The 13,185-nt window shown below is 32.3% G+C and overlaps 1 protein-coding gene across 1 annotated transcript; it reads left to right on the top strand.

Annotated features, from left to right (window-relative positions):
- The first annotated feature begins 10,652 nt into the window (after window positions 1–10,652).
- Window positions 10,653–11,366, top strand: LOC134666671 (growth-blocking peptide, long form-like). Its single transcript, XM_063523898.1, has one exon. The coding sequence runs from the start codon at window positions 10,866–10,868 to the stop codon at window positions 11,346–11,348; it is 483 nt and encodes a 160-aa protein (XP_063379968.1). The 5' UTR covers window positions 10,653–10,865; the 3' UTR covers window positions 11,349–11,366.
- The last annotated feature ends 1,819 nt before the right edge of the window (window positions 11,367–13,185 follow it).

Raw genomic sequence — 13,185 nt, forward strand, 5'->3', positions numbered from 1 at the left:
CGTAATCGAACTTCAAGATATTCACAAGAGACGACACATACTAGATCCTTTCTAGATACGTTATAGTTTAGATATAAACTAGTTCTATTTTGCAGCGCAATTCGGGCAACCAATGTCGCTTTTACGTTAGATAGAGTAAGATATCTATTACATGTGAATTGGATCTCTAAGTCATATCCTGTGGACATCGTTCAAGAGTATCTCTAGAATCACGCAAATGTCAAATTTGACAGGTTAGATCTTAAACATATCATTATCGTATCTTGGTGATGTCCAGGGGTCGCACGGTGGGCTGAAAATCGGCCTCCATAGAAATAGAAACCGAAGTCTTAAATTTGAACTTTTTTTTATTGGAATAGCTTTTGTTAGGTTTTATTATGTCCCAAAATTAATCTTAGCTAATTTGGTTGGAAAAATAATTAATTCTAATTTTTTTTCAAAATCTTTGTATGGCGCGTATCAGAAAAAACGAGTTTTCTCCGAAAATAAAAAGTTAACCGTAATATCCTGACAGATGATTTTGAAACCAATTATTCTTGATTTTTCCACATAATTAGAATTTTCCTACGGGGTGCACTTTTTTTTTTAAAAATTGATATATATAATTTATTTTTATTATTTTATTATTTTATTTTTATACGGTTATACTCGTTATTTTGACTACAAAAAATGAATTTGAGTTTGATCGAACCAATAACTTACGCGTAGTGAATTTTTGTTCTAAGCAAATGTATGGAGCGTACGAGTAAAACGGATTTTTTTTCAAAAATTAAAGGTATACCGTAATATCCTTGCAGATGATTTAAGTACCAATTATTAATGATATTTCGACATAACGCGAACTTTTCTACCGTATGCACTTATTTAACAAAAAATAAAAAACTTATTTTTTCATGCTGAAATAACTTTTTTAATACAGTTGCTCAAAAAGTGCTACTTTACGTAGCTGTTTAGCGTGCGGAAAGTTGGTTATCTCGAACTAGTGCTTTTTACTTTTCCAATTTTTTTAAATTTATACTTGTTCCAATTCACGACTACTTATTGATGAGTGTTAATATTAGTTTCCTTTAAACGTCGTAATCAGTAAAAACCTACCGTTAATGTAAGAAAACGAAAAATATTACATATTTCATATTTAATTACTTACCTCTTCATCATTATAACACGTTTATTTTTTAATATTCAATATTGAAAATTCCGTTCTTAATAAGTTGACTGAATGGAACGGAATAGCTGCCAAACGCCCATAGATATAATATACTTAAAGACGACGTCTAACCGAGCTGTCACTGTTACCACTTTTGTTTAGTGTACGATTAACAATGTTTTTCTTATTTTTTCGCAACTGTATTAAAAAACGTCGTTCGATACACGTGCGGAAATGTCATTCTTCACTCGTCCCGAGTCTATCCCGTCCCGAGTCCCGAGTCCCGAGATATCTCGGTACTCGTGAAGTAATGACATACCTTCCGCACTAGCATCGAAATGTACTATTTCTCATTGTTTTAATCAAATAAATAATAAACATACAAGAGTTACAAGTAGAAAATTGAAAATAAAACCATTACATCCTTTACATTATTACCCTTTTATCCTCTTTATTACATTATCTTTGTACTTAATGAAACAATATTTAACAAATTTGACATATTGAGAACTGATGAGTCTAAAATTAATGATCGTTAATAAGGTCCGGTTACAATCATTAGTAGATACTACGAATTTACTTAATTAAATAAATATCAGTAACATTATCAATAATTGGTTTACATAAAAACAGAAATAAGTATATGTAATGCTATCCTAATTAAAAGTATTCTAATGCTAATATTGGAATCCTGAAAGTTTAGTTTTCCTGGTCGCTTACTTCCGAATCCGTGTCCATTTCAGAATCAGGGTACACATTTGAGGTATCTGTCACTTCTTCTTCTTGAGGTTCCAGACAAATGAATAATTCTAAAGTTTCAGGGAAGAAAGCCTGTTTCTTTTTTCCACTTATTGTTGGCCTCATTGAAGAAAGGACAGGATCGGAAGACAAAAGTAACATATTAAAAACATTCCTGTTCGAATCTTGTCTCATTTTTTTTTGTGAGTGATGCTCTCTGAACATTCTGAAGTCTTTGTTGCGTGCCTCGGATGCTTCTTCAGAGAGATGACCAATCGGTACAATATCATTTTGTGCAATGATATCTGTGCCATGGATCAGCAATTTATGCACTGTTCAGTTGGGGGCGTCTTATACCAACTGTAAAATTTAATATAGTCGTCCGCTGTATCTTTACAATAGGCTTTAAACTTTTCAGTGTCAATTACTTCACCTGATGTGACAGCTTGCAGAATTACAGCAAATCTCCGAATCAGTTGTTTGTCCAGTCCAGTGATATTAGCTGTTTTTTCGGGATCTTCGAAAAATTTGTGTTTCCATCATTCGTTGTTCCAGAACCTTGTTTTACTACATCGACTAAAAGATTTAGTTCGTCTTTGAATACATTATTCTAAATTGTTCTAATTTTTCTGTGTTCCGTTGGCTTTTCTTCCATCTGTCAGTAGCAGCTCTTGTAAATCTTCGGCAAAATTCTTTCAAGGTGTCACGATCTTCTTCTGATAGGTTAAGGTTTGATTTAGTTAGCACTATTTCAAACAAAGCTTCGTGATTTAAACTAGATCCTTGAGATTTTAGGATAACAAACAAGTCCAAGTTCGTAATAAGACTGTCCATGGTTTATGGTCGTGTAAGTTAGCGGTTAAGAAGCTCAAGATGAACTAAAATATAAAATGTATCCCTTACCTATTTATTGCTAGTACTAATGAACACCACCATTCTACGAGTATATCATTGCTATTATAATTAGTTTTACGTCTAATTATAAGCATAATGATTAAAACCTTAATGATTAAACTGCATTCATAATATCTACTAACGATTGTAACCGGACCTCATTAATGATCATTAATTTTAGACTCATAAGTTGTCAATGTGTCATTTGTTAAATACTGTTTCATTAAGTACAAAGATAATGTAATAAAGAGGATACAATGGTAATAATGTAAAGGATGTAATGGTTTTATTTTCAATTATCTACTTGTAACTCTTGTATGTTTATTATTTATTTGATTAAAACAATGAGAAAAAGCTATTTCAGCATGAAAAAATAAGTTTTTTATTTTTTATTAAATAAGTGCACACTAGGGTGGAGCGTCGTTGTATGGAAATAGTAGATTGTTAACCAAGGGTTGAAAGGCATCCATTTCTGTCGAGGTAGTTTGGCGCTCGAACGCAGTGAGAGCGCCAATAGTCCGAGACAGAAATGGTGCCTTTCACCCGAGTTAAACACTCTACTTTTCATATCGAATGCGAGGAAACCAAACAAGACAAGGAAATTTCGCAAAACCAGTAATGGAAGTACCTAATAAATCTACGGCCATGATTTATTTTCCTTAGGACTTACTTGCAATCGGAGATTTTACATGTGTGAAGATTAATAACCCCTAGCGAAAATCATTTAGATTGCAATATTTACGAAAACACACATTTTTTAACAAACTGCAGTAATTTTAAAATGATTGTTCATTATATTATGAAAATTAGCGGGATTGCCTCTTACTTTTTAATTTTATACTTTTTCGTTCAAAAAGCCGCAATAGACTACCGGACCGCACCGCGACCTTGGTGCGCCGTACGTAATAACATAATAAAAGTATTTTAAATATTAAATAACAATTCAATTAATAATATAAGTAATTTTTATCTTGTATTTTATTTTCATGAATATTATAGTGCTAAATAACTTTAAAAATCAATTTAATATCGTACAAAGTAAAGTAAAGTAAAGTATTTATTAATTGTAAACTGTGTACATAAGATGTCATATACAGGAGATATCGAATCAACAGTTGCCCATTTCGAGCATACAATATGATCTTAAAACTACTAACTATACTAGCTTACTGACTAACTTATACTTAACAAACTGGTGATTCCAGAAAAAACTCATTTAGATTGTAAAATACATTTTCAATCAACCAGTTTTTTAATTTAAATTTAAAACGATTTCCCTCTAACATTTTTATTTCAACTGGCAGGGCGTTAAAAACTCGTATTGCAGTATTGAATGTACTTCTGTAAAACATTGAGTTGTTTGATTTTGGACATACAAGATTAAATCTGTACTGCTCTCTGAGATTATCTCTCTGCGAGGATTTTTTCATAAAATAGGCGTCATTATTTTTTACAAAGAGGCAAAGTTCTAGAATGTATATTCCAGTAAGAATAAGAAACCGCTTTTCTCTAAACACATTACGTAAGGATTGTTCAGTGTGCATGCGATATATTGTACGTAAGCATCGTTTTTGGAGGATAAACGTACTCTGGATGTCTACCGAGTTCCCCCAGAAAATGATACCGTATGTTAGCAACGAAAACACATTACCATAATAGGATTTTTTGGCAACATCCTCAGAGCAAGTTCCTGAGAGTATTGACAGGGCATAACACTGGCTCGAAATTAACTTATTTATTTTAGTAATATGCGCCTTCCAATTAAAAAAAGTGTCTATAGTAATGCCAAGAAAAGATATACTATTTACTTCTTCAATCAAAGTCCCATTTTCTGCAACATTCAAACATAGAGAAGGTGTTTTATAGTTTCAAACGTTTAACTGTGGCTGTATAATATTCTGCCTTTGCTCATTTACGCAAGTGTAAGGTTTAAAAAATATTTTTGGTGTATTCCTTTTGGTTCCCGCCTTTTGAGATCGGGTAAATAGAATTCAACGAAAAAAAAATCGAGAATAATTTGTTTTTAACAATTCACTTACATAATTTTTTATAAAAAAAGGATCAACGTGGAATTAGTAAAATTAAACAATTACCAATTGTTCCAGGCGAGGAAATAAAGACACTATTTTTCCATTTTGTTTCCACCCAGTTGTTCGTGAGACGAGGACGCAGAGGAGTACACCACTGTTCTGCACTAGAGCATAAACGTATCACTTTCTGCGCACCTTTTAGAACAACAACGACCCACTTTCAGAGCATGAGATATGAAAAAAATTAAAATTTGATTATCAATGTGGAACCGGTACCAAAAGTTGCATTTTGTCATGTAGATTACAGTGATTATATCAAGTTTCAAAATCAACACTACTTTTAGCCCTCTACTCAGCCGCTAAAGAAATTAACAAAGGTAAATTTTCGTCAATTATTAAAATATACTATTTCACTAATATGTGTACGTTTTATTGAAGTTATATAATATTTAATAAGCGTTTAATAAGTCATTACCAAAATTTTTGTGCAATTTTCAATATTTATGAAATAATTTAATTTCAAGATTTTATATTAAACAGCAATTTCATGCAAAACAAAGAAAATGCTACAGTGTAAAAAAAATATATGAGTTATTTTTTTTAGACATTGTTATGTCAAAGTAACGATGTTATTAATTACGAAAAGTATCATTTTACTGCAAAAAAGGGGTTGCTTATGTGTTTAAATAAGCCTCAAATTTTGCCCTTCGGCGTCGCTTACGCCCTTTTTGGGTCATGTTCACACGTATGTTAGGCATATATATATACCTATATTATTATTCTTTTTATTATCTTATCATGTTCAAAATAGTTTTCACGATTCTGTTATGGGTTGTAAACTCCAATTTCTACACAATATCCGGGTTAAAGGGCTTTTTCCATAAAACCCCTATTTACGTGGTTTTACAGAGTCATAAAAATATACGTTATAAACAAAAATAAGTATAGGAATCGAGTATATCTATAAGAAAAAGATGTTATTTAATGAATAAAACGTGTTATAAAAAAAATAAGAATAAATTAAATTTATTAAAAATATACATATATTGCTATATATAATCGAATAGTAGAGGGCTAAAAGTATATACCAATATTTTTTTAATTATTTTTCCCTTAAATAATAAAAAATTAGACATCCTTTTAGAATGGTTCCATTGCTATATTCAAGAATTTTGGATTTCGCTCCACCCTAGTGCACACGGTAGAAAAGTTCGCGGTATGTCAAAATATCATTAATAATTGGTACTTAAATCATCTGCAAGGATATTACGGTATACCTTTAATTTTTGAAAAAAAATCCGTTTTACTCGTACGCTCCATACATTTGCTTAGAACAAAAATTCACTACGCGTAAGTTATTGGTTCGATCAAACTCAAATTCATTTTTTGTAGTCAAAATAACGAGTATAACCGTATTAAAAAATAAAATAAAAAAAAAAAAAATATATCGATTTTTTTTTAAAAAGTGCACCCCGTAGGAAAATTCTAAGTATGTGGAAAAATCAAGAATAATTGGTTTTAAAATCATCTGTCAGGATATTACGGTTAACTTTTTATTTTCGGAGAAAACTCGTTTTTTCAGATACGCGCCATACAAAGATTTTGAAAAAAAATTATAATTAATTATTTTTCCAACCAAATTAGCTAAGATTAATTTTGGGACATAATAAAACCTAACAAAAGCTATTCCAATAAAAAAAAGTTCAAATTTAAGACTTCGGTTTCTATTTCTATGGAGGCCGATTTTCAGCCCACCGTGGGTCGTACAAAAAGTGCGGATGACGTCAAACCACTTATAGGATGATTTCAAATAGTATTTTTGATTTTCATAAACAATTATCACTTATCATTTATCAACCTCTTTATTGAACGATATCGCCACTTGAAATGAGTAAGTACGTTTTTGACTGACACATTGTCAATCAGATGAACGATAAATTGACTTCGTTATTGTTTGGCTATTGTATCTTCACGATTATATTCAGCTAAAATTTATATTTACTAATGTATAAGAAAACGCTCTAAAATGTCATCTTTACTCGAATATTGTGGCAATTTTTCGTCTTTGGAGGTACGTGACAAACACGTATACTGCTCTTGCTGTAATCAAGATATACCAACGAAGGTAAGCAATATTAAAAGACATTTATTCGTGAAATTTATTTTATTCACTACATCACCCTACCACCTGTATTATTAATTCCATGGATTTATTTACGATTATTTTGTTACTTCATTAATACTACTTTGTTACTACATGTCACACGGAAGTTTAAATACAAACTCAAACATCATCCTGTGTGCAAGATTACGTCATTTTTACGTCGTCCGCACTTTTTGTCCGACCCCTGGTGATGTCTAAAAGATATCTAATAGATGTCTATTTCTAAATCCGAATCGGGCCCCAAATCACATGCAATTATCGCATCGGTGAGGTGATTAGAGGCACATAGAAATTTGACATTTATGATGGCACTTTTATACTTTGGTACTGCAATATCTGTAGGTACTATAATATAATCAGTCGAGCTTTATTTTCCTTTTGTTGTTTTTTTAATGTGAGTTCTGCCAAGGCGGTGCAGAGTTAGCTTAAATAGACAGACTTAAAAAAACTAGTTATCGCCACAAAGTTTGCTGAATCATTTTATCAATCTCTCTGTCACTCTAATTACGCCTTCCTTGTAGTAAAAGAGAAAGATTCCCGCAATTCACGAATTTCGGTTTTCGCATTAGCCCCTCAGCATAGTCAGCATAGTATGCGTCAAAAGTTCATTCTCTAATAGCTTAACAATTTACTACTAAAATTTTATCCTCCCATACAAATGGACCAGAACAATTTTTTCGTGATTTTCGCGGTTGATCTCATAGTACAAGTTGCTCAGTAAAATCCTATAAACGCCCTAGCAATGGGAATTAATGCAGTTATTTTTTTAACCATCCTGTATATTATTATAATATTTATAATGTACACAATTATATAGAACAAATAGAACAATAATTGTTTATTTATTTATTTAACCTTTATTGCACATAAGAAAACACACTGTCGAAATTAATGCCATAAGGCATTGTTCTATACGTATATTTAATTATTAAGCTGTTGCAGATATTTTTGAACGCGCACTATCGAGATAAACTTAAGTATATCTCAATTTCAAAAAGTAATCGAGGCTGGCATATACTTTTGGCGTCTTGCTTCATTCACTAGTCTTGCTGCCGACTGTACCTACAAGCTTCGTAACAGTTTACACAAGTAATAAAGATATCAGATAAAAGTTAGTTATATCCGCTAGCATGACGTAACATTCTCATTCTTGTGAATCACTAAGTAATTCAAAGAATATCACATGCCATTCTACATACGTACATGTAGGTACATAATATCTATCATATTGATTCGTGAGTAACTTCCACGAAAGTAATAAAACTATTTAAAGGTAATGGTTGGGGGACATCAATTTAGTTAGTCGAGGATGGAAGCAATAGGAGTCAATTGATGCAATAAAGCTTACTACTTACAACCTAATACGTGTATTTGACATACTATTATATAGTTCATCTTTTTTTAGCATTAGAAAAAGACTACGCGATCTTGACGTGTCTTTTATTGAAGAACGCTTTTTAAAAACCTGTGACTATTACTAATGAAAGTAAAAGAATGTAAATAATCGTATATGATTAATAATTGTTACATATTTGCCGTGACTGGTTTTTAAAAAGTGTTATTCAATAAAAAGTATCGTCAAGATTGTTTACCTTACTTCTAATGTTAAAAAAACGAACTATAGTAGGTAAACGTATAGTCCCAGTGCCCGTACCATTAGGTCCATGAGTCACTGACAGTGTCATAACTGTCATATACGCTAACGTCTACGTAATTTACTTTCTATACCTCTCGCTCATGAACACTAATACACGAGTACGAGAGAGATGTGTAGAAAGTAAGTTACATTCTTGATAGCGTTTAAGTCAGTGCCAAAGTGGTGGTAGCCACACAGGTTTTTTTTCATTGAAAGTTTTATTAATAATTTCACAAAATTTCGTTCTTCTGACATAATTACAAATTTGGTATTGCAAGATTTCTCTATTATTTTAATTCTGAACCTTATAACAAGGTTCAAGAAGTCGCTATTTGCTTACAATTGTCTGATAAAACATAACCTCAGATTGTTGCCGAGGCCACGCCGTAGGTATGTAAATAAGGAAAATTTTCTGTCTATCACGTCTCATTCAGATAGAAGAGTTGTTAAACACGAAAACCGGTTTTAATAATAGGTATACGATGAGTAAAATATTTATTTACTGATTTAGCTGATCCTATGTAGTTTAAAAATCAGGAAGTAAAATACATTTTGAGTTCCTGAATAACACGGTCATAATTCGGCCTTAATTGTGCCTAGATTAAAGCAGGATGTCAGTTTCCCTTCAAAAAAACGAACACAAGATTCTTGATCAGATCAGCGGTTTACTGATAAAATTCTTTATATATGTAGGTGCTGTAAACATCATAGATATAAAGTGTATGATATACACGTGCAGCAGACTGTTAGTTGATAAAAATTGTGTCGAGACGCGACAGTGAACGATCCTAGCTTTGTAGAATGACACCGCCGTGCGCGCGAGTTGTAGTGTTCGTAATTGTTATTCATTTATTGATACCTGACAGTGCTACTTTTTCTACAAACGATTTTTTAGATATTTTCAAAAATCCGGTGTCTAATTTCATAGATGCGGTTACGCCAAAGAAGAGAGCAGGAAATCTTGAAAGTAGTAGTAGTGAAACTAGTGAAGACAAGACAGAGGGAAGTATGATCGATGTGCCGATAAACACTGAACGTTGTAAAGACGGCAAGGTAAAGGATGTGAATGGTGTTTGCAGAGAGCCTTGGTGATTAGATTTCGTTGCACGATAATATACGCAGTTTACGTGGCGCAGTGGTTTAATCATATTGCGTTAAAATGTACGCTAAAACTGTGCTTGTGTTTTTGACAGTGTTATTAGTGAATTTGGTTTACGGCGTAAGTTTTGATTTTCGTGAGAAACTTCGCAACGCGTCTTTGACGACGAGTACTACGATGAAAACGGACATAGTAACGGGACAAGTAATACGTGTTCCGCTCTTAGATTGTCCCCAAGGATGGAGGCGTGATCAATTAGGACGATGTAGATCAATATTTTAGAGGTACAGTACCTACTTATAAGATTAATTTATATTATATATTTTAGAAACGTTCAGGGACTCAGAATAAAGTTTTATGACCTAGGTATTTATTGTTGCCATTCTTGGGAATTAAATTCCTAGGCAAAATTCTCCCTAGCCGAAACCGGTATAAAACCGTAAAACCAAGAATTTAAAACTTTAGAAAAAATTGTAATGAATATTATATATAAGCAATGGAATATACGTTACTATTGCAAGTTAATTGGTAGCACGAAACAAACAGATCTACTACAAGAGACTAGGAGCCATAAATATGTCAATTTCATTAATATTTAAACCAATATTCTAGCAAGTTATAAGTGCAAAAATACCTGAGAAATTGCAAGATGTAATTTGCGAGTATTTATCTCTCTCTTAGTCTATTGAAATCTCTATTGTTGTCTTTGTAAGCCATTACATTATAACTTATCCCAAATAATGGCCTATTTTCACAGCTAACTTTGACACTGGCACTTGCCACATAAGCCAACTCTACAGTTTACGTCACTTTTCGAGACTTAGACAGGCTTCTAATATTTGTTCCAAACACGTTAGTGTGTCTATTCATGCTAAAAATTAAACTTAGTACTCTACAAATTATCCAATATTCAATATACTTTATTTTCTTTACAGACCCTGTTCCAAGATTTAAGATCCAGACTAAAACTACAATAGCAGTATAATAAGCAAAGAATATTGGAGTTGTCTAAATCAATATCAACATGAGCATATCATGCGAGTACATAACTGATAAGTACAAGAGGTCAAGTCGTTATCTATTTAAGCGTGTGCTCTTAGTAGATATTACAGTTCAGTTTATAATTTACAAGAGGTTACAACGAGTTACTTTCTATAATGAAGCTTCCTATAGCCTTTGTATGCTGTTTTATATCCACAATACTTTATACAGTGGATGGTGGACTGGTCAAAGATTTTTTTGGAAAGGTTAAAGATACAGCAGAAGTAATCCATAAAGATGTACATAGTATCTGGAGACCTGGAAGTGGTAACGTCGACAAGAACAACAAAGAGGAAACAGTGACTACTCCGGCTACTCCTAGTGCGGCCAAGGATGGTCATGACGAAAAAGACGAAAAGAAAGAAGGAGAACAAAATATAGATGAAAAGCCAAAAGATACGAAAGCATCTGAAATAACTCCATCTTCTTCAACCATGGAGACAAAAGAACACGAAACAAAGGAGGATAAACACGAAGAAACAACAACGGCAGCATCTGAGACCACAACTAAAAAAGACGAAAGAGCGAATTTCTCAGGAGCGTGCCAGGCTAATTACAGACGTACCGCTGACGGCCGATGCATGCTTGTTGGTGCTTGACATGTTGAAATGACAAATGACTGCTAACCGACTTTCAGTCCTCAGATTTGCTTGTAATACGCCCGAGGTTTACGGATATATATTGTGTTATTTCTCCAAATCGTTTAGAATTACTTAATCTGCTATATATTCACGGTAATTATTAAGCACAACTGACACATTGGGTACTTACCGGCGGTTTATGTTTTTACACAGAGGGACTTAACGAATACATTTCCAGCGTGAATCATTCATGTATTAGCAGTCTACTCAAAATCACTGTTAAAATATTTTATATATGAAAATATAAATGTAAAGTAAATAAAATAAAGCTGATATGTACCTATGAATATTTTTTTGTGTTTGAGCGACGTAAACTATTTGGTCGGAACTACGGTAACTAATATTACCATCAATTAAAAAAAAAATCTTACACATTCCAACTGATGTGCGGTGCAACTGACAAAACTGCGTGGAATGGTTTTTTATATACTTAATTATTTTTTTATATAATAATGTCTGTTAGGATCTATGAGGTTTTTTCCTGGATCTGCTCGGCAAACTAATCCTAAGACAAAGTTTTTAAGAAAGTGACTGCTATCTGACTTTTCAACCCAGAGGGGAACCAGGGAATAGTCCCATTTCCTCGCGATGTTTTCCCTCGCCTAAAAGCGCTTGTTAAATATATTGTAATGATATTTCGTAAAGTAGAATGCCGTATTTTATTTAAGGAATAGAATCTCCTTATAAAAAACTACTTTAGTATTTTTTACAGAGCATAGATACTGTGAGAACTGCTATCTAAATAAATATTGACTTATTTTTCATATTTTGCATTTTAAGGTTAACCCTTGTATGGAATGACATGACAGCTTCACCGTACTTATGATTTGGTGAAAAATACGAGTACTATAAGTGTTTTTTTTAGCATTAGAAAAAGACTACTCGATCTTTACGTGTCTTTTAATTCAAAAACGCATTTTTTTAATCAGTAATTTTTAAAACTATAATATAAAACTATATTGTATATATATACAGTAAAACCTGGATAAGTGGGATCTCAAGGGACGAGCAAATTTGTTTCACTTAAAGAGGTTTCCCACTTACCCAGGCTCCCAGTTAGCCAGGTACAAATAAAGTTCTGTCTCATTTACAGAGTGTCCCATTAATAGAGGTGAGAATAGAGGATATATCTCAGTTATAGAGATGGTTAATAAGATATTTTGTAATTACAGTGAAACCTGGATAAGTGGGATCTCAAGGGACGAGCAAATTTGTCTCCCTTAAAGAGGTTTTCCACTTACCCAGGCTCCCAGTTAGCCAGGTACAAATAAATTTCTGTCTCATTTACAGAGTGTTCCATTAATAGAGGTGAGAATAGAGTATATTTCAGTTATAGAGGTGGTTAATAAGGTCTTTAGTAATTATCTTTATAAATAAATAAGGTAAATTAAGTCTGTTTAAATATTTCTTCGAATTTATTTTGAATGATTCTCCAAAGGATAGATATTTCAAAATTAAATTAAATTTGATACGGACTTCATTGCGCATTATGAAAATTTATTTTTTCATGTTACTTATCAACATTTCAGCTTTCGTTTCGATAGTTTTAACTATTTACATGTATGTATATAACTTATGAAAGCAAAATAATGTTTTATATAGTATATGATTCATAATTGTTACATATTGGCCGTGACTTATTTTTCAAAAGTGGTTTTCAATACAAAGACACGTCAAGATTGTTTACCTTTTTTCTAATGCTAAAAAACCTAACTGTACCTATTGGATAGGATACTATTATTTCATGACTGGTAAAGCAACATTATACCATAAACGAAATTAAAATGCCAATGTA

This window comes from Cydia fagiglandana, chromosome 8 (assembly GCF_963556715.1).
Source record: "Cydia fagiglandana chromosome 8, ilCydFagi1.1, whole genome shotgun sequence".
Taxonomy (NCBI): domain Eukaryota; kingdom Metazoa; phylum Arthropoda; class Insecta; order Lepidoptera; family Tortricidae; genus Cydia; species Cydia fagiglandana.

What these genes read in the sequence shown, in the direction of transcription:
- LOC134666671 (XM_063523898.1), top strand. Translation starts at nt 10,866, where the DNA reads ATGAAGCTTCCTATAGCCTTTGTATGCTGTTTTATATCCACAATACTT.